Source organism: Mustelus asterias, chromosome 3 (assembly GCF_964213995.1).
Source record: "Mustelus asterias chromosome 3, sMusAst1.hap1.1, whole genome shotgun sequence".
Classification (NCBI taxonomy): Eukaryota; Metazoa; Chordata; class Chondrichthyes; order Carcharhiniformes; family Triakidae; genus Mustelus; species Mustelus asterias.
In genome coordinates, this window is record NC_135803.1 from 135,306,283 (window position 1) to 135,331,210 (window position 24,928).

The following is a 24,928-nucleotide window of genomic DNA, read 5'->3' on the forward strand; positions in this document are numbered from 1 at the left end:
TCAATGCACCTAACCAGCACGTCTTTCAGACTGTGGGAGGAAACCGGAGCACCCGGAGGAAACCCACGGAGACACGGGGAGAATGTGCAAACTCCACACAGACAGTGGCCCAAGCCAGGAATCAAACCCGGGTCCCTGGCGCTGTGAGGCAGCAGTGTTAACCACTGTGCCCCCCCACCCTGGCACTATTGGATCTGCTGGATCGGCACTACTGAACTATTGGATCGTTCTAAAATTTCCTCTGGCTTATGATGCCTTTTGGGGAAAGAAATCTGTTGCCCTTACCAGATCTGGCCAGTGTGAGACTTGAGATCCACAACAATGTGGTTGACTCTTAACTATCCACTGAAATGGCCTAGAAAACTCCTAATTGCAGCAAGAAAGTGGGTCCCCAACACCTTGTCTTGGGTAATAAATGCTAACTTTTTGGCAGTGATGCTCATATCCCATGAATGAATTGGAATAAATCATGGGAAATTTATAGTGTGTAAATGCAGAAAAGATGTCCAACACTGTCATGGTAAAACCAACTTCGATAAATATGCTTTCATTTTCATTTAAATGCTTGCTGAGCAATTTGCTAATGTTAAGCCTTTACCTCTTGCTTTAAATTCTGATCTTTGTTACTTGACACATACTTTGGAAGTATATTAACCAGCAAAGAGGAATGATATGGTCTAATGTACATTACAAGACCATTTTCATGAAATATGAAAAACTTGAAGAGGATGCAGAAGCAATTGACTAGAAGCTTACCAGTGATGAGTCTTTTCAATTATGTGGAATGATTGGAGAGGCTGGGGTTACTCGCCTTAAGAGCAGAGAAGGTTACAAGGAAGTTTGACAGCGATGTTAAAATCATGAAGGGTTTAGATAGAGTAAATGGAGAAAAATTATTTCCAGTGATAGAAAGGTCAGTAATCAGTTGAACTTTTAGGGAAATAAATCTGTTGTCCTTCCACATCTGGTGTCCCCAACACCTTCTCGTGGGCAATAAAAGCTGATTGTTCGCAGTGATGCTCACATCTCATGAATGAATTTAAATTGATTGGCAAAAGAACCAGAGGTGACATGAGGAAACATTTTTTGACACAGTGGGCAGACTCTTCCAATCCCACCAGCAGCAGGAAGCTTGGCGGGCAGGGAAGCCAAAAATCAGTTTCCCAATGGTAGGACAAACTTTAGTTAGCAATTATGTTCTCAGGACTTTAAAGGCAGATCAGGCTTCCCAACGAACACTGCGAGGAAGCCCTTTTGCATTGATTAGATGGTCATACATGCTCATTAAAAGGCCAGCTCACCGGAATTAAGTTACCTCTGCCATATTAAGATTCCTTAATTATTTAAGGAATTATAAAGAAAATATGTAAAGAAATTAGAACATTCATTTTTACGACTGCCCATAAGTGGCACGCACCTGCCAGAGTAGACTTCTTCCATGATTAACAGTGAGTTGCGGCTGCATAATCCTCATTGGGGAGTGTCTGTAAATGCCAGCCTATGCTGCAGACTGGGTGGGAGGGCAGCGAAAGTTGCATGAATGATGACCAAGGCACGGAGGGTTAGTGGAGAAGGGTCGAGCTGTGGTCGGGCAAAGTGGCTGTCTGGGTACCCTTTAAATATGGTGCCCAGACCTTTGACCTCATGAAGTAATGGCGGGGGTGGCGACTTCCTGCCTGATGCTGCCATGAGAATCGGCAAGCTTCTCATGGATGCGTATGGGATGCACTGAAAGGTGCAAAGATTGCGTCTGGTCAACCGTGCCACCACCCCCAGCAGAAATCACTCCCACTTCCGTGCCCGCCAGTACTCTTGGACTCCAGAACGGAAGATTCCAGCCAGTGCCCGGAATTTTCTTAAAAGATAAATAGTTCTATTGCCGAAACCCAAAGCAAAGGCTGAATCTGCGCAGGAGGGCAGCGGGATGTTGGGCAGCATTTTACCCATGGTGACTAATGAAGTGATCACTGTGTAATTGAGGGCTACAACTCAACTCAAGAACTGCCAGCCCAATCAGCCTCGACAGCTCCGCCAACAAACTTGGGTACAGCTGAGGCTGCAGGAAGAATACGGCAATCCTTGAAGGCCAGGTAGATTTTGGTTTAACTTACCACGCCGGAGCCAGGCAGGCAGATCCTGCTCATTGGGCGGAAGGGGGTGGGGGTGATGTATCTACACCTTCCAGAAATGGCACAAAGTACAGAGGAAGCTATTGTTGCTAATGGGCCCATCGTGGGCAATGGAGGACCATAAAAGACGCCTCCTTCCACCCAGGAACCCAATGGGAGACCCTCAGGCTTTAGCTGGTAATATCCTATGGAAGCAGGAAGATGTCAGGCTTCCCTCTTCACGCCATTTTACGAGGCATCCCACCTCCCAACCCGTCTCAGGAGGGCTGGTAAAATCCAGAGAGCTTTTGTGCTCTGGAATGCACTGCCTGGAAGTAGATTCAATAGAAACATTCAAAAGACATTTAAATAAATGCATGAAAGGGAAATAGAAAGAGCAGGGAAGAGCAAATAATTGGATAGCTTTACCAAAGAGCCAGCACAGGTAAGGTAGGCTGAAGGGCCTACTGTGCTGTATCATTCTATGGTGTAATTAATCTGCCAGTTCAACAGAAAAAGGGAGTACTTTTCTGCAGCACATCAATGGAAGATTAATGGATATTATGTCTTGCATTCCAGGATTGCTTCAAGTATATAAACAGCCATAGAACTATCCAGCCAGACAGGATGTTATGTAATTGCATTTTTTACAAAGTATTCAGGTTAACATAAAACAGATTTGCTGATATTGTCATCTATGGTTTTGGCTAGCAAGTCAACAGCATTTCAATTCTTTGTTCCCCATTCCTGGATCATTCTGTTCATCTGAAAAGAAATGAAGCATTAAAATCAATCGTACTATGTTATTATCTTCTTTAAACTCCTTTTTTGATGCCTTTCACTGTCTTTTTTTGGCACTGTACTCTTGAGTCAGAGTCTACTTCTCAGCTTCTGCCGACATTGTTCTCGAAACTGTCGCCAGGAAGTGTTTTAAGTTTCAGACAATACACGTCAGCTGAGTTTGGAAACTCAGCATTTGGGGAATTCCAGATACAAACTCAACAGACTTACCTTCCGTCTCCTTCACCCGTCTTTTTCCTTTCACTTGGTCATTTTACTCTTCCATTATCTTCCGTATCGAGTCGTGTATTTTTACAGTAAGAAGTCTCACAACACCAGGTTAAAGTTCAACAGGTTTATTTGGAATCACGAGCTTTCAGAGCGCTGCTCCTTCATCAGGTGTGTGAGACTTCTTACTGTGCCCAAACCCATCTAACGTCAGTATCTCCACATCACAGGCCTGATTTTACCATTTTGATTCTAAGTGCTGAATCTGGGCACAATTCAGATCCGACTTGTAAAACTGTTCTCAGGCGCCACCATACGCACTTAGCCTGAAAAAGAAATCGCGGGTCTGAATCGTGCTGTGGGCGGGGCTTATCGCGTCTGAAACACTGTTGGTCTGATCGGAGCCTTGAACTGCACATGCGCAGTGAGAAATAAAATTTGAAAAACGTGCCCCTGTCACATCACTCCTGGGCCGCAAAAAAGCAGATAAAGTGGCCCGGGAGCGAAAAGCGGGAGTGATAGCCCCCACAGACATCGCCCCGCCCCCACAACATAACTGTCCCCCATATCCACCCAACCCCCCCCCCGCTACCCAGACAGATCGCGACCCCCTGCCCCCCGTTCCGATCGCCCGCAGAGTGGCATTGGACCCCCCTGCCTCCCTCCCCCCCACCAGAGATACATCTTACCCGCCTCCCTCCCCCCCCCCCCCCCCAGAGAATGATCGGGCCTCCCTCCTCCCACTAGAGAATGATCGTCCCTCCCTCCTCCCTCCCCCTCAATCTGACCCCCCCCCCCCCCACTACTCCTTCTCCCCACACCCCCAACCAGAAAATGATCTGGCTGGCCTGCCCGCCACCCCCCTCCCCCCACCACCGATCTGAGTCAGAGAGCCGTTGGAAGCTCTGAACTTACCTCTTCAGAAGCTGGAGCGCCCAAAACAGACCTTTGCTGAGCATGTCTGTTTTGCGCTGAATCTAGACGTGCGAACGCGATGGTAAAGGGGAAAGTGCTGGTAAAGTTGGGCGGGCAGCCCATTAATTCAATTTAAATGCAAGCATATGCCGTTGCACCCGTTTCTGGCGCGATTCGGATCGCAGCTATTTTCAGGCCTTGGTAAAGTGGGCATCTGCGTGGGCGCGGATCGCGTTAATGGCCTCACGCCCGACTTTACCAAGTTTTCGTGCCCAACGCAATGGTAAAATCAGGCCCCACATGTATTTTTATGTAATGATATGCCAATCAGTGCTAATTGTCAAGGTGCATCATAGGTCCAGATGCTGTATCCAGCACTTAAAGCTCAATAGAGAATCTATGGAAGGGGACAGAGAGAAAACAGTTGTCCAGAAGGAACGGGTATGGAGAAGAGAAAATATTAGTAAGATCAAAACAACAGAGTCCTGAGCCAATAACTGAATAAACAGGAAGCAGATTATAAAATAAAGACTTTCTGAAGCAAATAAGAGCATCACTAATGAACAGATGCAGTATAATATTGACCTTTTTACTAATAGCTCCAAGGCAACAGCATATTCTTGCAATGATGTCAACTTGACCTCAGAAACTTGTATTGTTAAATCCCACTGAGAAAATTGAGAGTTAATAATCCAGACTAGTGTATCTGAAAGGAATGCTGCATTGTTGGAGGGAGTCACCTTTCAAATGAAATGTTAAACCAAAGTCCTATCTGTCCTGATGATCCAACTGCGTGTTAAAGATCCTGCAGCACTCTTTAATGACAAGGAAGAAACTTTCTGTGTTCTGATCAACAAACCGATTAGGAGAAGAGCAGCTGATATCTACACCGTCTTTGATGTAGAAAAATATGCCATCCAGTTCAAGGAATCAAAGGAAGCACGTGTTAAGGGACGGCACACTGGTTAGGACTGCTGCCTCATAGCGCTAGGGACATGGGTTCGATTCCAGCCTCGAGTGACCACCTGTGTGGAGTTTGCACATTCTCCCTGTGTCTGCGTGGGATTCCTCCGGGTGCTCCAGTTTCCTCTACAGTCCAAAGATGTGTGGGTTAGGTAGATTAGCCATGCTAAATTGCCCCTTAGTGTTCCAAGCTGTGTAGGTTGGGGGGGATTAGAATCATAGAACGCCTGCAGTGCAGAAAGAGGCCATTCGGCCCATTGAGCCTGCACCGACAACAATCCCACCCAGGGCCCATCCCCGTAACCCCACATATTTACCTTGCTAATCTCTCTGACACTAAGGGGCAATTTATTTGGGCCAATCAACCTAATCCGCACATCTTTGTGACTGTGGGAGGAAACCGGAATACCCGGAGGAAACCCACACACACATGGGGAGAACATGCCAATACCGCACAGTCACCCGAGGTCGGAATTGAACCCGGGTCCTTGGCATTGTGTCACAGCAGTGCTAACCATTGCGTCACCCATGCTGCCCTTAGCGGGGTAAATAGGTGGGTTTACAGGCCTGGGTAAGTCGCTCTGTCGAAGAGTCGGTGCAGACTCGATGGGCTGATTGGCCTCCTTCTGAACTGTAGGGATTCTATGAGCCTATGAAAGATGATAAAAATTTCGGTCAAAGAAATTAGTGTCAAGGGTGCAATAATGGAGGGAGGTGGCAAAAGGGAGGGAGTTTAGGGAAGAAATTTCAGAGCAGCTGAAAGAAATGGTGAGCAGACTCATGGACTGAATGGCCTCCTGCTCTTACATGTTGTGGCCAAAAGTGGGGGGGGGGGGGGGGTTGACCATGTGAGGTCAGAGACTGAGAATTGAGGAGTGATGAGGAACTGAAGAAGCCTGACAAGGATGCTGGCTGTGGGGATGGGTAGAGAGAGGTTTACAGAGGATGGGGAGGGGCCAGTGAATGCTGAGAGATGTGAAGATTGACATAGATGGTTAAATGGTCATTCATATCAATTTAATTTATAGGAACTTGCTGTGCACAAAACTTCAGTTGCATTCACCACAAATTATCCATTACACTCAAAATAATGAATGTAATTGAATGCAGATGCATTATAATATATAGAAAGGCTGGTTTTAAAACAACTCCAGAACTTTGGGTTGGAGTCTTAATTTTCCGTAAAATTAACTGTTGGTCTTCTTTCACACCATGAAATTATTTTTTTGCTTTTGCTTATGTCAGCATATCCGCCCACATCTTTCTCCACCTTGCCAAACATTGCCGGTCAGTTAGGAAGGAATTTAATTGCGTTTATGAAGATGTGTAAAGGAATGATCTTTTCACCCTCCTCGTGCAACTGAAATGAAGCTTGCGGTGGGCAAATCTGAGAGGCTAAAGTTTTAAGTTTATTGATTAGTGTCACAAGTAGGCTTACATTAACACTGCAATGAAGTTACTGTGAAAATCCCCTAGTCACCACACTCCAGCACCTGTTCAGGTACACTGAGGGAAAATTTAGCATGGCCAATGCACCTAACCAGCACGTCTATTGGACTGTGGGAGGAAACCGGAGCACCCGGAGGAAACCCACGCAGACACGGGGAGAATGTGCAGACAGTGACCCAAGTCAGGAATCGAATCTGGGTCCCTGGCGCTGTGAGGCAGCAGTGCTAACCACTGTGCCACCATGCCACCCTTAGGTCAGAAAGCCTTCTAAAGTCGATAACATGACATGAGTGGAAAACTGTTTTAGCAAAAAAAAATGTTAATAATTATTTTTTTCCAACAGGAAAGGCTCACATCCTGGAGGTGTTGAATGCCTTGTATCATGAACTCGCTGCCTGTGAGCTGCTATCTGGTAAGCCATCGGAAAAGGCTCAGAGTCACCAGTCGCTGGTGAATCCACTGCTTATCTCATGCTGAGGACCTGCAATCTGGATTTTCCTACTTGATTCATCCAGCACTTCAAAAATTTCCTGTGCATCTACAACTCCTGTACTCTGAGCAAGTTTGCAAAAAATCTCCAATGGCACCTTACTTGACACAATGTTAAACCAGTCAGCTAAAATAACTTGCTTTAATAGACAAAGACTTAACTATATAGTTTTAGTTCTTAACTGTTAATTGCTTATTTGAGGAAGCAAGTACTGGAGATTTATCCAGTAAAAGCATGTTCAACAAATGCAGCTGGCTCAGAAAGAAATGGTTGTGTCTTTCGAGCAATATTAAGTGAACCATAAAAGTATTAAACATTAGAAGTTCCTCAAAATGTCAGAAAGGTTTAATAAGAAAACATTCCACATTAGCTGAAGCTGTACTCTAAGAAGAAATATGAAATGAAATGCATACTTTGTTCACCAACAGAGACACAACAAAGTTGTGCAAAATGTCGAAAATATTAACAGATTGAAACCCGTGCCCAGTACCGCCAAGTGTACTAAATATTTACCAGTTTGGGCCATGTGATGTACATAAGTGTAGTAGAAACATCGAAGGAACTATGGATAGAAAAGTAGTTCATATTAATGGAATGAAATGCTGCAGCCATAATCCATGTGCATCACGGCATCTAACAGTCAAAACTGGGTGAAGGAGTTTTTCTTTTAAATATCAGTGTAAATGCTGATAGTCCAATTGATATTGACTGGGATTCTCCAACCTTGCCCAAGGCTGGGATTCTCCGGTCCCGCTGCTGTGAATGGAGATTTGGCTGAGCGCCAGATTCTTCGCTCAGGCTGACATTGGTAACAGGGTGTGCGAGACTGGAGACTTCCGGCCATTATTTCAGCAATGTATATATGTATTTATTCCTATTATGCAAGGAAGCGTATGTGACAAACTTAAAGGATGGCATAGCTCTAATATAGTATTATTACAACTTACTCAGATGTTTGCAAGTAGCTAAAACTAACGTTCACATTTTGCAAGTGGAATTAAGTAAACTCGGAGCCATGAACGCAATTTGATTCCAACAGATATTTCCATTGGTCGGGAGGCATTAAGCAATCTTTTTCAAATATGGGCGTAGTCAGTATTTTTTTTGTCTCTTTTTGGGTTATTTGCTTTTTAAATGAATTGGCATCGCATCAGTGATCTCCAGAGGTGAAGTCATTAGCAAGCCTGCTCCTGACACTTTCCCTGCTTGCTGGTGGATTCATCAAACAATAAAAAATTGAAGGGAGCTTTGTGATTGATGGTGTGAATAACCCAGCATCAAGGCACAAGCACAACTTCCGACTCCAAACAGTGCACTTAATGGGCAGGTTGCCCACGCAGTATTATTTTGGCAACAAACAGTGACTGGCTCCAGAGTGACTGCTTGGTTCCATCTAAAGCTAAAGCTGGTGGGTGCTTGGCTCCACTTGTGGTTTAAATCCGCCCCCAAACTAAGCAGTGAATGATCCATCAGATTGTTTAAGAAGGAGTGCTCAGACATCCATAAACCACACCATTTATAAAGAAAATTAACTAACAATTAGTTGGCTTGTCGTGAACTTGGGCCAATGCGTTTCACTATTTTCCTTCAGAAGTTCTGTCGAAGGCCGTGATAATAATAGATTGTACTGACAGATTTAAGTGGAAGTCTGAAATAGAAGGTCCCCAATTGAAAGCATTAGACGAGGCTTGGGAATGTCGAAGTGGGTAGTTTGTATGTGCAAAGTGGCAGCTTCTTGGTGTGCATTACCAATCAAGATACATTTCCAAAATAAAGTCTGTTTCATATTTTTACATCAGAGAGGGCAGAGGCTAGCATGTTGCTTAAATCTGCCTTGCACTTTGAGTGAGGCGAGCATAAAATGTCCTTATTTTATATGTGTCTAACTTTTAAAAATAAAAGCAAGCCTTTTTTTTTTAACCTGTCATATTAGATTATTGTTGTAATGATTACCGGGTATTGTGGCAGGATGAAAAACCATCTTTACCCTCCATCCGAAACATAGAATTGATAACAGCGCATATGGTAAATAAGTTAAATCTCACCAATGTCACTGTCACAAGAACAGAATAAATGGATTTATTTTGTATGGATTCAATTCAGACAATTTCATGAAAGACATTGCAATCCGTCAGAGTGACTGCACTCAATAATTTGCCTGTCAAATTTCAACATGCTGTCAGTGGCATTACATACAGCAAAATTTTACTCATTAAAATAAATAACAACTTTTCCAAATGTTGAGTAGTCAGTATTTTGTGTCAAATGTTTAGGTTGCTTGTTTTTTATGTTTTTTGTTTTCTAACTTTCCAGTGTTTTCTTTCTCTTAAGTGTCTTGTTGACATCCTCTCTGTATTTTCTTCTCTTTGCATTTTACAGGAAGGAAGGTGATAAAATTAATATAATAAGTAGAATATGGACTTTGTTGATGAAAATGAGTGCACTGAGAGACTATTTCAGGGACTGTCTTGTGTCCAAAGGATGCTCGAGACACCCGACCTGATTTTGGTTTGAGCCATTTTTCAGGTGCCAAAAAACAGGCATTTACTGATGGCAATACAGGAACTAATGCTGTTTTAGGACCCCTCTAGAAAATGGAGTTACCCTAAAAACCGTTATTTATTTTAAAGGTTTACGGTCAAACCAGGAGGAACAAGAATGTTCCTCTCAGCACTACAGCACTCCTGAGGGCTGCTGTTAGCCTGCTATCATCCCCCTTTATGCTATCCTTTCCACAGGAACACAAGAGATAGGAGCAGAATTGGATCATATGGCCCATTGAGCCTGCTCTGCCATTTAATACGATCATGGCTGATCTTCAGCTTCGACTCACCATCTCGCTCCTGCGACTTACCTGTGGCAAGGGGCAAGTGGCCCAGATTTGATACTTGGTAATGTTTGAATTTCCTCTATAGTCCAACAGATGCCAACAACTCTGGATAATAATATTAATGAGGTTTGAAGCCTAATTGCAGTCTGATCTCGAGCCTCTTTATTGGGATATGTGCTCTGTAATCATCACTTATTTCAGATCCACTGCAAATGGACCGAATTAACAATTAAGTTTCTTCATGCTAACTCAAGCATTTGATTCAGTTTGGAAACTCACTATTTTCAGTGTGGTGTGGATTTTTATGTTGAATAAAAACAGGAATGTGGGAAGACTTAGCAGGTCAAGCAGCATCTGTGGAGAGAGAACCAGAATTGACATTTCAGGTCCTTGGCTCTTCATCAGAACCAATTCCATGATTTTCCATGCACCCTTGTGCATCATACATGCATGGAGAGAGTGGCTATAAGGAAGGCCGTCTTATTAAATCAGCACCAGAAAAGAGATACACCATCCCAGCAATGTCGATCCAGTACTTAATGTTGACTGGGTTGTACTTTCAGGCCTTTCACAAGCTTTGTTTCAGTGAGCTAGATGTCCATCATAAAGCTTTGATGGAGCTCCATTGGTTACTGCAGCCCGATGTGCAATCAAGGCTCATGGCATGGACAATTTTGACTGTGGAAGAGAGAATGACCACAGCTCTGTAAGTATATGGCACAGACCCATACCAGAGAGCCACAAGGAACTTTTACCACATCACCTAATTTACTGTCATTCCCGATACTCACCCATGTCCTCTTTGCCAAGCTGCTCAGTTTATTAAAAGATAGACTGAGAGGCCCATTCTTTGTTTTCTGAATTGACGAATTCCCCAGGGTTCCAGAGACTATTGATTACACCCACACGGCACTACCAAATGTAAAACACTTTTTTAAGACATGCAAAGGCTACCATTCTCCAAATATGCAGGATATTTACACCAATAGGCAAGGCTTCATGCACAGAAGTTCATAATATGCTGGGAGCTGCCATGATGCTTTCCACTTCACCAGTCCAGTATCCCAGCTCCATTTCAGAATCAGGAACAAGGGACAATGAACGGCAAGGCCTGTGACTCCAGGTCATAGGGCCACCAGTGGTACACAAGAGTGCTACGATGAAGCACACAAGACTAAGAATTGAGCCAGCCAGTGAGATGCTGAAAGGAAGATTTCAGTATCTGAATAGGCATAGGGAGGCCTTGCAGAATGGGCCCAGCACCATTTACATGAATTTTAATAGCAGGTCCTGTGTGTCAAACATTTGCAAACATGAAATGACTGTAGGTATATATCACAGCGGATGCCAGAGAGACTAATATTGACATTAGTGAGGCTGCAAGACAGGCCCATGAAGAACAGGAAACTGGTGGGGCTTATAATACTGCTAGCCAGCTGACAACAGGGCTCATTCAGGGCAGTTACACAGATACATAAAACAATGGCCCAAATCTTCCAGTCTCCGGATGGTCAGAGACCGGATGTATGGTGGAAGATGCACGTCAAGACCCTGCAGAGGTCCTGACATGCAGATCTATGCGGGAATTGCCCGGGAAGTTGAAACTTCTGATGGGCAATTCCCTTGCTCCCTGAGACCATGCCGGAATGTCTCTGATTCTGAGTTCGAGTTGGAAACTTGGGACAATATTTACCTGGACAGTGACCCTGTAAATGTGAGACAGATTAAAACCTAGTCTAGCATCACGATAATTCTGCAAGCAACCTCTCATCTAACCCCTTCACCATCGCACCAACATCATCCCCCCCCCCCCCCACCACTACCCCCTCCAAACCCTCCAATTACCCTCTGAGCTCCCTCAGTCACCCCTTAATCACTCAACTAACCCCAAAAACCAGACCCAACCCAACAATCCTTCCAGGAGATCCCGCTATACCCCCCACCATTTGACCACTCCCCTGAGCCAACCTGATTATCCCCTTGACCAGCTCCCCCCCTACGCAACCACCACCTGACTACCCCTTCAATCCACCTATCCACCTACTCCTGTGACCCAGCTATCCACCTACCCCTCTGATCCAGCCATCCACCTACCCCTCTGATCCAGCCATCCACCTACCCCTCTGACCCATCTATCCACCTACCTCTCCGACCCACCTACCCCTCTGACCCATCTATCCACCTACCTCTCCGACCCACCTACCCCTCTGACCCATCTATCCACCTACCTCTCCGACCCACCTACCCCTCTGACCCATCTATCCACTTACCCCTCTGACCCATCTATCCACCTACCCCTCTGACCCAGCTACCAACCCATTTATCCACTACATTCACTCACATTCATTGAAAGACTGGACTTTTAAAAGCTTACCACAATCCTACGCAGGCCCTATCCCTGTAACCCCATGTATTTACCCTCCTAGTCCCCCAACACTAAGGGGAAATTGAGCATCGCCAATCCACCTAAACCACACATCTTTGGACTGTGGGAGGAAACCAGAGCATGCAGTGGAAACCCACACAGACATGGAGAGAACGTGAAAACTCCACACAGACAGTGATCCAAGCCGGGAATCGAACCTGGGACCCTGGCGCTGTGAGGCAGCAGTGCTAACCACTGTGCCACCCGATGTTGCTGCAAATAATAGACAAAATATATCAGAATTTACTATTTTGCTTTCTAAGATTTCCTCCTTGTGAAGTTGTCTTTAAGAAGTTAAAGCAATATTTTTGACTGTGAAGGATATTATGGAAGTTTGAATGCAAGCATTCAAGATGACACCAAAACATACCAAGATATATCAGATAATGTTATCCCTTTAAAGATCTCTGATCAGATTGTGTGCAATGTTTGTTCTCCATTCCTACTTGCAAAAGGAGATAAAACAAATTCACCAACAGTTCATCATTCCCAACATCAGAACTTTTTGTGCCAGCTCAGTTATTATCACTACCTGGATTGAAACGGAGCCTTTCACATTTATATGGCTCAGTGGACACCATAAAGAACATCTATCCCATGAACGATTGGAAAGTTTATAAAGAACTCTTTATTACTATGTCAGTTATGTGAGGTAATGTACCGAACAAGACAAAATGCAACTGTATGAGCAAAGTGAATGTGGCAGACTACTTCAGAAAGAATTTGTCAGTATTAGCTCGGGGTTTTCCGACAGTAATGGCTCAAAGTTTGCTGTAAACAGTCAACAAATAGTGCCATCTGTTAGCTCGATTTTCCCTTGCCCATTTAATCTCCATGGTATTTTTGGTTTCCTGGTACTTCCGCAAGTGGCTGGAAGTGCAAGATGCATTTTTTTTAATTCATTCATGGGATGTGGGTAGTCACTGGCTGGGCCAGCACTTATTTCCCTTGAACTGAGGGACTTGTTAAGCCATTTCACCAGAGGGGATTTTAAGAGTCAACCACATTGCTGTGAATCTGGATTCACATGGAGGTCACACCAGATAAGGATGGCAGATTTCATTCCCTAAAGGACATAAGTGAACCAGATGGCCTTTGATAATGGCTTCAAGGTCAACATTAGAGTTTTAATTCCAGAATTTTATTCAATTCAAATTACATTATCTTGCCATGGTGGGATTCAAACCTGAGGAAGTCACCCTGGGTCTCTGAATTGATAGTGCAGTCACAATACCACGACACCCACGGCCTTCCCAGTTACTAAGTAAACAGGGCAAGCAACTTTGTAACTCCTTACCCCTTAGCTTGAAGGATTGTGAAATGAGCAGCTAAAGGAAGCGGAGATGAAAGTAGATGAAAGTGATAAATTAGTGATGAATTCAATGTCAAATCAGGCACAGAAAGAGAAATCAAGTGATGGAGAGAAAGATCAGATTAACAGAACAAAAGGAAAAACAAAATGAAAAGTTATGTTGATTTTTTAAATGTCCAATAGCAATTTAAACCTGAAGGAATTAGTTAATTTTCAGGACCAGAGAGGTTGACTGGCAATGATCAACATTTATCACATGATTAAAAGATACTTAGATTGAAATGGACTGCCCCTAACTTTCTGTGGCAAGTTGACTTTGTATCTGCTACACAAGTACACAAATAATGTAACATTCAATGTCTTTCAATGGTGAGGCAGACAGCAAAAAAGATACCCTCACAAAAGTTAACAGCAGAGTGACACATCTTCGACGGTTTAACCACGCATCTGCCCTCACTTCTAGTTGTTCCGAAACTTGGACATCAGCAACTGTGGGCACCACTTGCCTCACTGTTATATTGACAATAAATTCTGGGCCAATGTTCCCAAGTCTGGCAGAATCAAGACTGCACTCACCTGTGGGTCAGAAGAGAGGAGAGCTGTCTTCACAGACATTTCAATAAGTTCCCTATACATTACAGGCTTGCACTTTTTAACATAGAAACATAGAAGATAGGAGCAGGAGGAGGCCATTTGGCCCTTTGAGCCTGCTCTGCCATTTATTGCGATCGTGGCTGATCATCCAGCTCAATAGCCTAATCCTGCTTTTTCTCCATAACCTTTAGTCCCATTTGCCCCAAGTGCCATATTCAACCGCTTCTTGAATACAGTCAATGTTTTGGCATCAACTACTTCCTGTGGTAATGAATTCCACAGGCTCACCACTCTTTGGGTGAAGAAATGTCTCCTCACCTCCGTCCTAAATGGTCTACCCTGAATCCTCAGACTGTAACCTCTGGTTCTGGACTCCCCCACCATCGGGAGCATCCTCCCTGCATCTATCCTGTCTAGTCCTGTTTGAATTTTATAAGTCTCTATGAGATCTCCCCTCATTCGTCTGAACTCCAGCGAAAACAATCCTAACCTAGTCAACCTCTACTCATATGTCAGTCCTGCCATCCCCGGAATCAGCCTGGTAAATCTTCGCTGTACTCCCTCAAGAGCAAGAACATCCTTCCTCAGAAAATGAGACCAAAACTGCACACAATACTCTAGATGTGGCCTCACCAAGGCCCTGTATAATTGCAACAACACATCCCTGCTCCTGTATGCGAAACCTCTTGCAATGAAGGCCAACATGCCATTTGTCTTCTTTAATTTTTCTAATTAAACAAACCAGAAGCTGTTCATGGGCTCCTATTTGCTGTTTACACTAAGTTCATGAGTGCTGTAGTAGGGCGGCTATTAGGCCATATTTTTGAAAATATGTGCAGTGATGGCTGGTAGGCAGAGACCAGTATTGAACCCTACTGCATTGAGGACTTGTTGCAAGTGCGGAATTGAAGACTGATGTTCTGCTTTAGGGTTAAAGATGATTCACCTCTTAAAATGACATCCAAGTTGTCCGGCTGGATTTTGCAGAGCCAATCAATGCAGTCTCCCAGACCTATTGCATTGGGGAGCACATGAATACAAGTCTTATTCTATCAGGAAAAGGCCAAAGTAAAAACCTCAGGAGATATGTGTTCCCCTGTAGAATGTATAGTGTGGCATTAACGGCAATGTTTCTGCCCTGTACCCTCAAGAGAATAGTGAGTGCAAAGAATATTGTAGATCCAAGGGACTGGGAGAGATATAAAGAACAACAAAGAAAGATGTGAAGCTACAAAAGGGAATACAAACAGAAACTTGTGAGAGTCATAAGGATTTTAGAATCATATTAGATGAAAGTGAGATTATATTATAAATATTTTATCTTTTTGTGTTGGTGGAATAGGACTAAATGATCTCTCACAGCCTGTTGAGTCAAGTTTTCCCTCTAATCCTAAAATTAACACAGCTACTAGTAGCCTGGAGACTTTGGACTGTGCGTTTGACCAAGGGGTAATGGGTGAATCACACATCACAACTCACAAGTCAACAAGAGCAAGTGAAATTGTCAGTCGAAGAAGAATAAAAAGCAGGTTACAAGCCCATACTGAATTTATGTTCAGTGGATTGGCCTACCACTGGGCCTGCCTTCAAACAGGAGATAAAACAAAAGGTATTTTCTATGCCTCTGAGTCTTACATGAGCAGGCTGTAAGAGCTGGCAATTTATAATTACTACAGGCTAGTGGGAGAGATTTACATAAATGACAAGTGCCAAAGAGTAAATGACGTTTTCACAGACCTGGGACCCCTCAAAGCAATGAGGAACATAGCACGGAACAATGTTTTCTCACTGTATTGTGACTTGTGCCAATGAGTCCTTGGACATCCACTTACAGAAGTCTATTACTGCCAGAATTGACAAACTGGGAGATGGTTTGAAAACAGCAGTGAATGTGAGTTATGTGACTATAGGCCACTCATATGCAGATTGCTAAGTGAGGCATGGCAGGAGAAGTGTCCAATGAAGAAGCAAATTGTCAAGGTTTCCCAATGTCTTCACTCTCATGAGTCTCCTCAAGTGATAGATTACAAAGTGCCAGAGTGTGGGAAAGGGCTACCATGTCACGGGGCATGGCAGCAGCTATTTCAGGATTATTGAATGAATCTACATTTGGAGTTTCTGAGCTTTAACCAAACCCACAAGTTTGAAGCACCAAACAACAGCATTCTACCATAGGTGTTTCTCCCCCAAGAAAAGCAACTCAAGGAAATCATAAATTTCGGAGTACTTACTTAATTACTGACAGGTACTTATAATGCTTGCTGATAAAGGCATTCAGGAGAAGTAGGGCGCAATCTATGTGCAGTGCTGGGGCAGCAATAACAGTGGCAAATTTGGCCACCGGCCTCATTTATATGGTGCTGGTGAGATGCGAGCAGGTCACAGTTAACAACTGTAATGTGAAGTTGGAAGCATCACTCTTGCTTCTCCAGCCCCAACATTCATGCAAGTAAAAATCATTAAACTTACCTTTTGTTTGGCAACACCTGGTGGTCCTTTTAAGGAACTAAGCTTTGTCCACTCGCAAGTATCTATTGATCAAGTATCTTCCATGTTGAGGTGAGGAAGGGACAAATTTTAAATAGATAAATACACTGTGACAAATTCTAGCGTGGCTTGTGTTGATGTGTAAAAGCCTTTGCACATCAGACAGAAGAGAAACATTGTGGCTCAGTGGTTAGCACCGCTGCCTCACAGCGCCAGGGATCCAGGTTCACTTCCGGCCTCGGGTCACAGTCTGTGTGGAATTTTGCACATTCTCCCCGTGTCTGCGTGAGTTTCCTCCGGGTGCTCCAGCTTCCTCCCTCAGTCCAAAGATGTGCGGGTTAGGTTGATTGGCCATGCTAAATTGACCATAGTGTCAGGAGATTAGCAGGGTAAATATGTGGGGTTACGGGAATAGGGCCTGGGTGGGATTGTGGTCGGTGCAGACTTGAGGGGCCGAATGGCTTCCTTCTGCACTGTAGGGATTCTATGATGAGAATTTGAGAATGTTTTCTGCAGAAGCTTGGAAAGCAACGTGGATGCCTCTGATTTCACCCAAGACCTTGGAAGAGCTGGCTACCTTCCAAAACTAGCTCACTGATATCTTGAAGTAATGTCAAATATGATCAATTCCCCTGCTCTCCTGTAACTACATCAGTAGTTTAATGAATGCATGCCCCATGGCAGTCTGGCTAACATTACAGAGATTACCGGTGGTTGGCTAAAGTGAGTCAATGCCATGAATGTTGAGTATGGTGGTCAACTGCATAGCCAGAGAGAAAGAGAGAACAAGGGAGGCAGATGAGCTTGCTTACAGGTCATCCCACACATGTCCTACTAAGGTCCTTACATAACCTGTGTTATCTCCATATTCTTTGAGGTGAAGGGTTATGTCTGGTGAGGTACATTTTCTGCAAATGCTGCTTGATCCATTTGCTCCAGTCTGTAACATTGGGTGGAATTCTCCCATTATGAGACAAAATTCCGTGGCTGGGAGTGGGAATCTGGAGTGTTTCCCATTGCGGCAGCCAGTGGGAAAACATGTCAAATTTTCTGGCCCCCACCTTATTAAATATGCACCCAGGTGTTTTACTTCATATTCAGTAGAGTGACAGGCCTGGATTCCGTGCAGTCTGCTGTTATGTCCGGACGCCATATTGCAAAAGCGTCCAATATCACTGACTCAGTCTTGAAAAACGAAGGTGGACCTCCTGAATATGAGGACAGATCTCTGGGAGCACCCTGAGACAAGAAATGGATTTCCTGAGAACGAAAGTCATTCTCCAGTAACATTCTGAGGCTGGAAGATTGGCCCCCTCCAGGACACTGAATCTGGAAGGTCCACATGCAAATGCTCCCTTGCCCCACTGCTATGGTGTCCCAGGGTCCAGGCTTGCAGGAAGCCTCCATCCAGAGCTCCGGACGCAGCCCAGGTATTATTCAGGTGAGTCCCAACTTCTGCATGCCACGTTCCAAACTCTGGTGTGTTTTCCCACTGGTGTCCCAGAGAATCTGGCAGGGAGGAAGGAGGGTAACACCTTCATCCACATCCCATTAACAGGATGCAAATCTGGATCACGCCGGCCTCTGGTGGGTTTTCCAAACTGCCATGATGGGCACCAGCTGAAAATCCTGCTGTAAATTCACACCGACGTGAAACTCATTTCTGGGCCTCCTGCTATACTCTCCCCCCACGTTCACCATCAAACACAACTATAGAATTCTTGGGAGAATTCTGCCCACTGTTCCACCACCGTATTTGAACACAAGGACGTTCCCGTATCATACTGCCATGTGAATAACCCTCAGTCAGAAGGGGGTGGGGAGGGATGGTAAAATTTGCCATTCCTCAGAAGCATTGAGAAACAAGTCCAGGTCAGCCTTGGCAGAATGGCAACAAATTGCCGCAGAGGTTGTTAGTGAGGCTCTCGAGCTACAGGTTCCTAACTCCTCACCTGTCTCAGCTGGTCCTGCCAACAGCTGCACCTGTGTGGTTCTAAGTTATCCTGGGTGCTTTGCGAATATAAAAGCTGGAAATTCAGAGTTGTATTGGCACTGGCCCTTGTTATTATATATTTAAATGACTTCCTTCAGGACTCAGGAGGCCAAGATTGCAAGAAGATTTGGGGCAAATGGTTTCTGCCACATTTTGCCACCAAAAACAATTACTTGCACCAAATGTACACTGGAAGGATACTGAAATCAGTCAGGCAAGTCTGCCCTGTAAGACGCTCATGTGACTTTAATTATTATAGAACATGTCAGAAATAAACTGGATCTCAAACTTCAACTGTTTTACAATCATTCAATAATTAAACGTTTAAACCAACAATGTCTTGCAGTGATCTCTTCCACAAGTCCACCGAATCTGATAGAAAAATGCTTAACTTCCATTTTGCTTGCCTATGTTGTGTTGGTTTCTAATATATTTATTGCAACAATCACATGCAATCAAGTACACAGCCAGCCCTGAACTGAAAATGGCTGTTCAGGTTAATTAATATGTGGGTGAAGGTGCTTTCCAAGACTCCCATAAATTTTACAACAAGAATCAGCCTTGGTGATGGGCAAGGCTGTGGATTCAATGGATTACTGTGCACCACATCACTCAAACCAGAACAGAATAAGCTGGGATTCCAAAAATAAATACTGGCAAGGAAAGTGAAATCTCAAAACAGCTTCAATTTTGTATGTCTGGTAAATGCTACTCTGTGCCAGCTTGCCCTCTTTGCCTTCAACTTCAAATCTGAGATTCCTCTTCAGGTTATTCATTTTGTAAGATGCTATTTATTGCATTGCACACATTTCCTCTTCTTCCCAACCTGTTTTCTGCTTGATCACTTCCATATTATATTCCCATCCCATTCGATTTTCAAGTTTGCTGCCGACACCACCGTAGTGGGTCGGATCTCAAACAATGACGAGACAGAGTACAGGAATGAGATAGAGAATCTGGTGAACTGGTGCGGCGACAATAATCTCTCCCTCAATGTCAACAAAATGAAGGAAATTGTCATCGACTTCAGGAAGGGTAAAGAAGAACATGCCCCTGTCTATATCAACGGGGACAAAGTAGAAAGGGTCAAGAGCTTCAAGTTTGTAGGTGTCCAGATCACCAACAACCTGTCCTGGTCCCCCATTGCCGACACTACAGTTAAGAAAGCCCACCAACGCCTCTACTTTCTCAGAAGACTAAGGAAATTCAGCATGTCAGCTACGACTCTCATCAACTTTTACAGATGCACCATAGAAAGCATTCTTTCTGGTTGTATCACAGCTTGGTATGGCTCCTGCTCTGCCCAAGACCGCAAGGAACTACAAAAGGTCATGAATGTAGCCCAATCCATCTCGCAAACCAGCCTCCCATCCATTGACTCTGTATACACTTCCCGCTGCCTCGGCAAAGCAGCCAGCATAATTAAGGACCCCACGCACCCCGGACAATCTCTCTTTCACCTTCTTCCATTGGGAAAAATATATAAAAGCCTGAGGTCACGTATCAACCGACTCAAGGACAGCTTCTTCCCTGCTGCTGTCAGACTTTTGAATGGACTTGCCTTGCATTAAATTGATCTTTCTCTACACCCTAGCTATGACTGTAACACTGCATTCTGAACTCTCTCGTTTCCTTTCCTATGAACGGTATGTTTTGTCTGTATAGTGTGCAAGAAACAATACTTTTCACTGTATGTTAATACATGTGACAATAATAAATCAAATCAAATCAAAATCAAATCTATTTTGTTCTATAGCTGGAAACAAAAATGGCAAGGTTGAAAGACATGAGTTATCAGTTTTGCAAGGACATTTTAAAAATATTAATCTGTGTTATGTTCTTTCCCTAATCCTAAAGCCATGGTTCATGAACTCAGCAATCTGGTGGCACGGTGGCACAGTGGTTAGCACTACTGCCGCACAGTGCCGGGGACCCAGGTTCAATTCTTGGCTAGGGTCATTGTCTGTGTAGAGTCTGCATGTTCTCTCAGTGTCTGTGTGGGGGGTGCTCCGGTTTCCTCCCACAGTCTGAAAAGCGTGCTGGTGAGGTCCATTGGCCATGCTAAATTCTTCCTCAGTATACCCGAACAGACGCTGGAGGGGGGCAACTAGGGGATTTTCACAGTAACTTCATTGCAGTGTTAACATAAGCCCACTTGTGACACAAATAAATAAACTTAATCTGTTCACCTGCCACTACAAATACTGTTTGCTAATTAGAACAAAAATGTAAAACGTTTTTAACAAGTACATCCCATGCAAAATAAATCTTTGCATTAATTAATACACTGCATAGGTCCATCGGTGGCTTAACTAGTTAACTTTGTATAACTATGCCCTACACCAAGAATAGCATTGGTTTTCTTTACAATCTGTTGATCTTAACCTACCTGATCATATGGGCAATATATTTGGCCTGGGCTAAGGAGAAGAATCTCAGCTAACGTTCCTCTACTGATTTCTCAGGAATGATCCCTCCTGCAAGGCTACCTGAATGTTAAAACATAAAATACATTCACTTAAGTTAGTTGCTGGAGAATGGTTGGTGCCCAGCACTTAAATACTTTGAGGAGAAAGAGAAATAAATTGAGCACCACAACAGAACAGTTAGAATTTGAAATTTTTTCAACCCGTGTATTTTTACCAGATGGCCCCTCTCAGCACTTTCTCTGTTCCTTTCACACTAAGTATGACATCTAACCTCTATTTATCTAACCTCGGCCCTGAGTTGCATTTTGACCCTTTGGGATGCAGTAAAGTACATTTGTTTAGATCCTAAAATAACAAAAATTGCTTTAATTTTGTATTTATTAAGAGCTTACGGTATGTGCATCTTCATAATTTACTCGAGAACATTCAATTATCTTCGGAAAAAAAATATACATATTAAAAGTGCTGAAGAGAATTCAGGAGCTGAAGGGTTAATCTATCAATGATAAACTCCGAAGTACAGAAAGGAACCGAGCAGAACCCCCGATAGGAACCTCATTCACATCCTACTCACTGCATCCATGGCAACAGTAACTAATGCCTGCAATCTCATGGGACTGTACTTCACTATATTTTGAACTGTAAGAAACAACCATTCTGTCCGCCTGAAACCTGAATCTCATCCCAGGAAATAGTGATTTAGTACAGAAACCATTAATATCGCATGTTTAAACTTTGAAATCATCTATAAACTAGTGTGTAGATATTAATTAGATAAGTAGCCTATTCAAGGATACTTTTCGATTTCCAGGACTCGCCTCATTTTTAAAGTTCACCAATTATAATAGCTGTTTTAATACTTTTGTAGCTGAATTGTGAGGCTATCATTTACAATTGATGCATTGTTAAAATCTTTTAAAAATTCACTGCTCATGGAGAGATTCATAAAATGTGGTTCGATGTTGAAACTGGAATGTGCACAGCCCTGCTTTAAGACATTTCCTAACTGGGGTTACACAGAAACATAAAAACTAGAAGCAGGAGTAGGCCATTTGGCCCTTCCTGCCTGCCCCGCCGTTCATTTTGATCATGGCTGATCATTGAATTCAATATCCTGATCTCGCCTTCCCCCCATATCCCTTGATCCCTTTAGCCCCAAGAGCTATCTCTAAGTTCTTCTTGAAATTGCACAATGGGTTCAAGCATTGGAGCAATTTCCATAGCTACCTTGAAGACAGTAGCAAAACATTAAACAATTCCACCATCTATCTGTCAGTTTGAAACAGCATCTGTTTCTCTTTTTACCTTTTTAGGGACCGACGATTTTAACAGTACCACTGAAACTGCTCTCGTCCTCTGTTGAAATGTTTCTAAAGAATAAAACCTAGAAAAATGGTATAATTGATATATTATTAAAAATCCCATGCAAAGCTCACTCCTCGTTTCCAAAAAAAACCTGTCACATTTTTCAGATCAACATTTATCATGGGAAAACCACGGCCTGTAATTTGCGATGAGATTAACAGTGAGGCTATCCTTGCTCCTCATCATAATAGAAGAACTGGCAGCAACTTCTGAAGTACACACATATGCAAGTCAACATGAAGAACCAGAATTTTCTGTCAGGGATGTCTTGGCTTCTCTGCAGGGTGCACAACATGTTGCAGTCATCGACTAGGCATTGAAGTAACCCAAATGGCAAGATCTTGCTGCACTTGTTCATTGGAACTGCCTTCATGACAGCGGAAAAAGTTAGGGCTGCTGCATTCTAGAGTAATTGAGTTTTTAATGATGTGATAAATGATCTTTTTGCTGTACAATGTTTTGGGCCATGAAAATATAATTTTTGAAGTGTGGAGCCTCATCCCCCACCTCATAAAAAAACACCGGGGACGGGATTTTACGACCTTGCTCATCCCAAAACCGTAAAATCCCGCCCAAGGTCAATGGACCTTTCCATTATCCACCCCTCGCCCGCTCCGATTCCCGTGGTGGGCGGGATGGTAAAATTCCGTCCCAGATTTTTTTTCATTTCTGTCCCTCTCTTAATCTATATTTCCCAATTTTTATTTTGTGTATGATTTAAATCTAATTTATATTTCCTGCTTTTGGACTCTGCCTGTCTCATAGAATCATAGAATCCCTACAGTGCAGAAGAGGCCACTCGGCCCATTAAGTCTGCACCAACTCTGACAGAGCATTTTACTCAGGCCCTCTCCCCTCTGCCCTATCCCAGTAACCCCACACATCCGCCACAGCCAATCCATCTAACCTACACATCTTTGGACTTGGGGAGGAAACCCACGTCGACACGGGGAGAACATGGAAAATGTGGAAATCTCTGCAGTTAAACCCGCAGAATGTCTGTAAGCAGCTATCGGCAAGCCGAACAGGAAGAGGAAAACAGGACCCATATGTGAATATGTAATAGTAGGATAGATGCATACAAATGTTTGTTTGCTACAGTTTATTGATGAACCAATAATCTTACTTCAAAATATTTTGAAAGAAATTAAGTTGCTTTTTTTCTAAAATTTTTAATATTCAACAGAAGATTTTAAATAAAATTGGAAAGTCAAAATATATTTCGAAATAGCGTTATTGAATTTGCTGATTGAATTGGCTCTTGTGCCTTTTGTACCTGCATGACTTCAAGGACTGCGGCCATCTTTGAAAGCCTCTGCTTCAACTGGAGATTCCTATCTTATAGCAGTTGGAGAGTGGCTTGAACTGCATCTGTTCATGCTGAGCATGGACGTTCAATGAGGATTTCAGCATTTCTATACTTTTTCCAAAGAACTTCAAAAGAGGCCGCACAGTGGTACGGTGGTTATCTATCACTATTACTATTACTAGGCTAAGGTTCACCAGGTTGATTCCGGAGATGAGGGGGTTAGCTTATGAGGAGAGATTGAGTAGACTGGGCCTGTACTCATTGGAGTTTAGAAGGTTGAGGGGAGATCTTATAGAGACATATAAGATAATGAAGGAGCTAGACAGGGTAGAAGCAGCGAGGTTATTTCCACTTACAATGGAAACAAGAACTAGGGGGCATAGCCTCAAAATACGGGGGGGAGTCAATTTAGAACAGAGTTGAGGAGGAACTTCTTCTCCCAGAGGGTATTGAATCTTTGGAATTCTCTGCCCAATCAAGCAGTAGAGGCTACCTCGTTAAATGTGTTTAAGTCACAGATAGATAGATTTTTAACTATTAAGGGAATTAAGGGTTATGGGGAGCGAGCGGGTAAGTGGAACTGAACCCACTATCAGATCAGCCATGATCTTATTGAATGGCGGAGCAGGCTTGAGGGGCTAGATAGCCTACTCCTGCTCCTATTTCTTATGTTCTTATGTTCTTACGTACAGTGCTAGGGACCCAAGTTCAATTCCAGCCTTGGGTGTTTGTCTGTGTGGAGTTTGCATGTTCTCCCTGTGTCTGCGTCAGTTTCCTCTGGGTGCTTCGGTTTCCTCCCACAGTCCAAAGATATGCGGGTTAGGTTGATTGGCCATGGTAAATTGGCCCTTAGTGTCAGGGAGATTTGCTGGGTAAATACATGTGATTAGGAGGATAGGGCCTGGGTGGGATTGTTATTGGTGTAGACTCGATGGGCTGAATAGCTCCTTTCTGCACTGTAGGGATTCTGTCATTCGATGAAATTGAGAAGGTCAAGCCAATGATTTAAACCAATGCTCTTTTCAATATCAAAAGCAACCCTGGTGATTGTGGTTACTTTGATGGGAATTAGCGAAACCAATCCAAAGTATTGGCTATGGAATAGATTTCTAGTTTCAATTATTAATTTTGAATGTATAATCAGTCAAAAATATCTTTATCTTCTGAAACTATTTGTGAAGCTAAAGGGAGTGTTCTTTAACTAAATACGTGGGCAATTCGGTGAGAGCAGGGAGTGGGGCTAAGTGGATT

At 43.5% G+C, this 24,928-nt stretch overlaps 1 protein-coding gene across 1 annotated transcript in view; it reads left to right on the forward strand.

The window, feature by feature from the left end:
- efcc1 (EF-hand and coiled-coil domain containing 1) overlaps nucleotides 1-9,168 on the forward strand; it is a 74,845-nt gene extending 65,677 nt beyond the window's left edge. Inside the window, exon 7 of the mRNA XM_078209684.1 lies at nucleotides 6,787-9,168. Coding sequence (XP_078065810.1) covers nucleotides 6,787-6,920 — 134 coding nt within the window. The 3' untranslated portion in view covers nucleotides 6,921-9,168. The remainder of the gene's footprint in view (nucleotides 1-6,786) is intronic.
- Nucleotides 9,169-24,928: the final 15,760 nt, after the last annotated feature.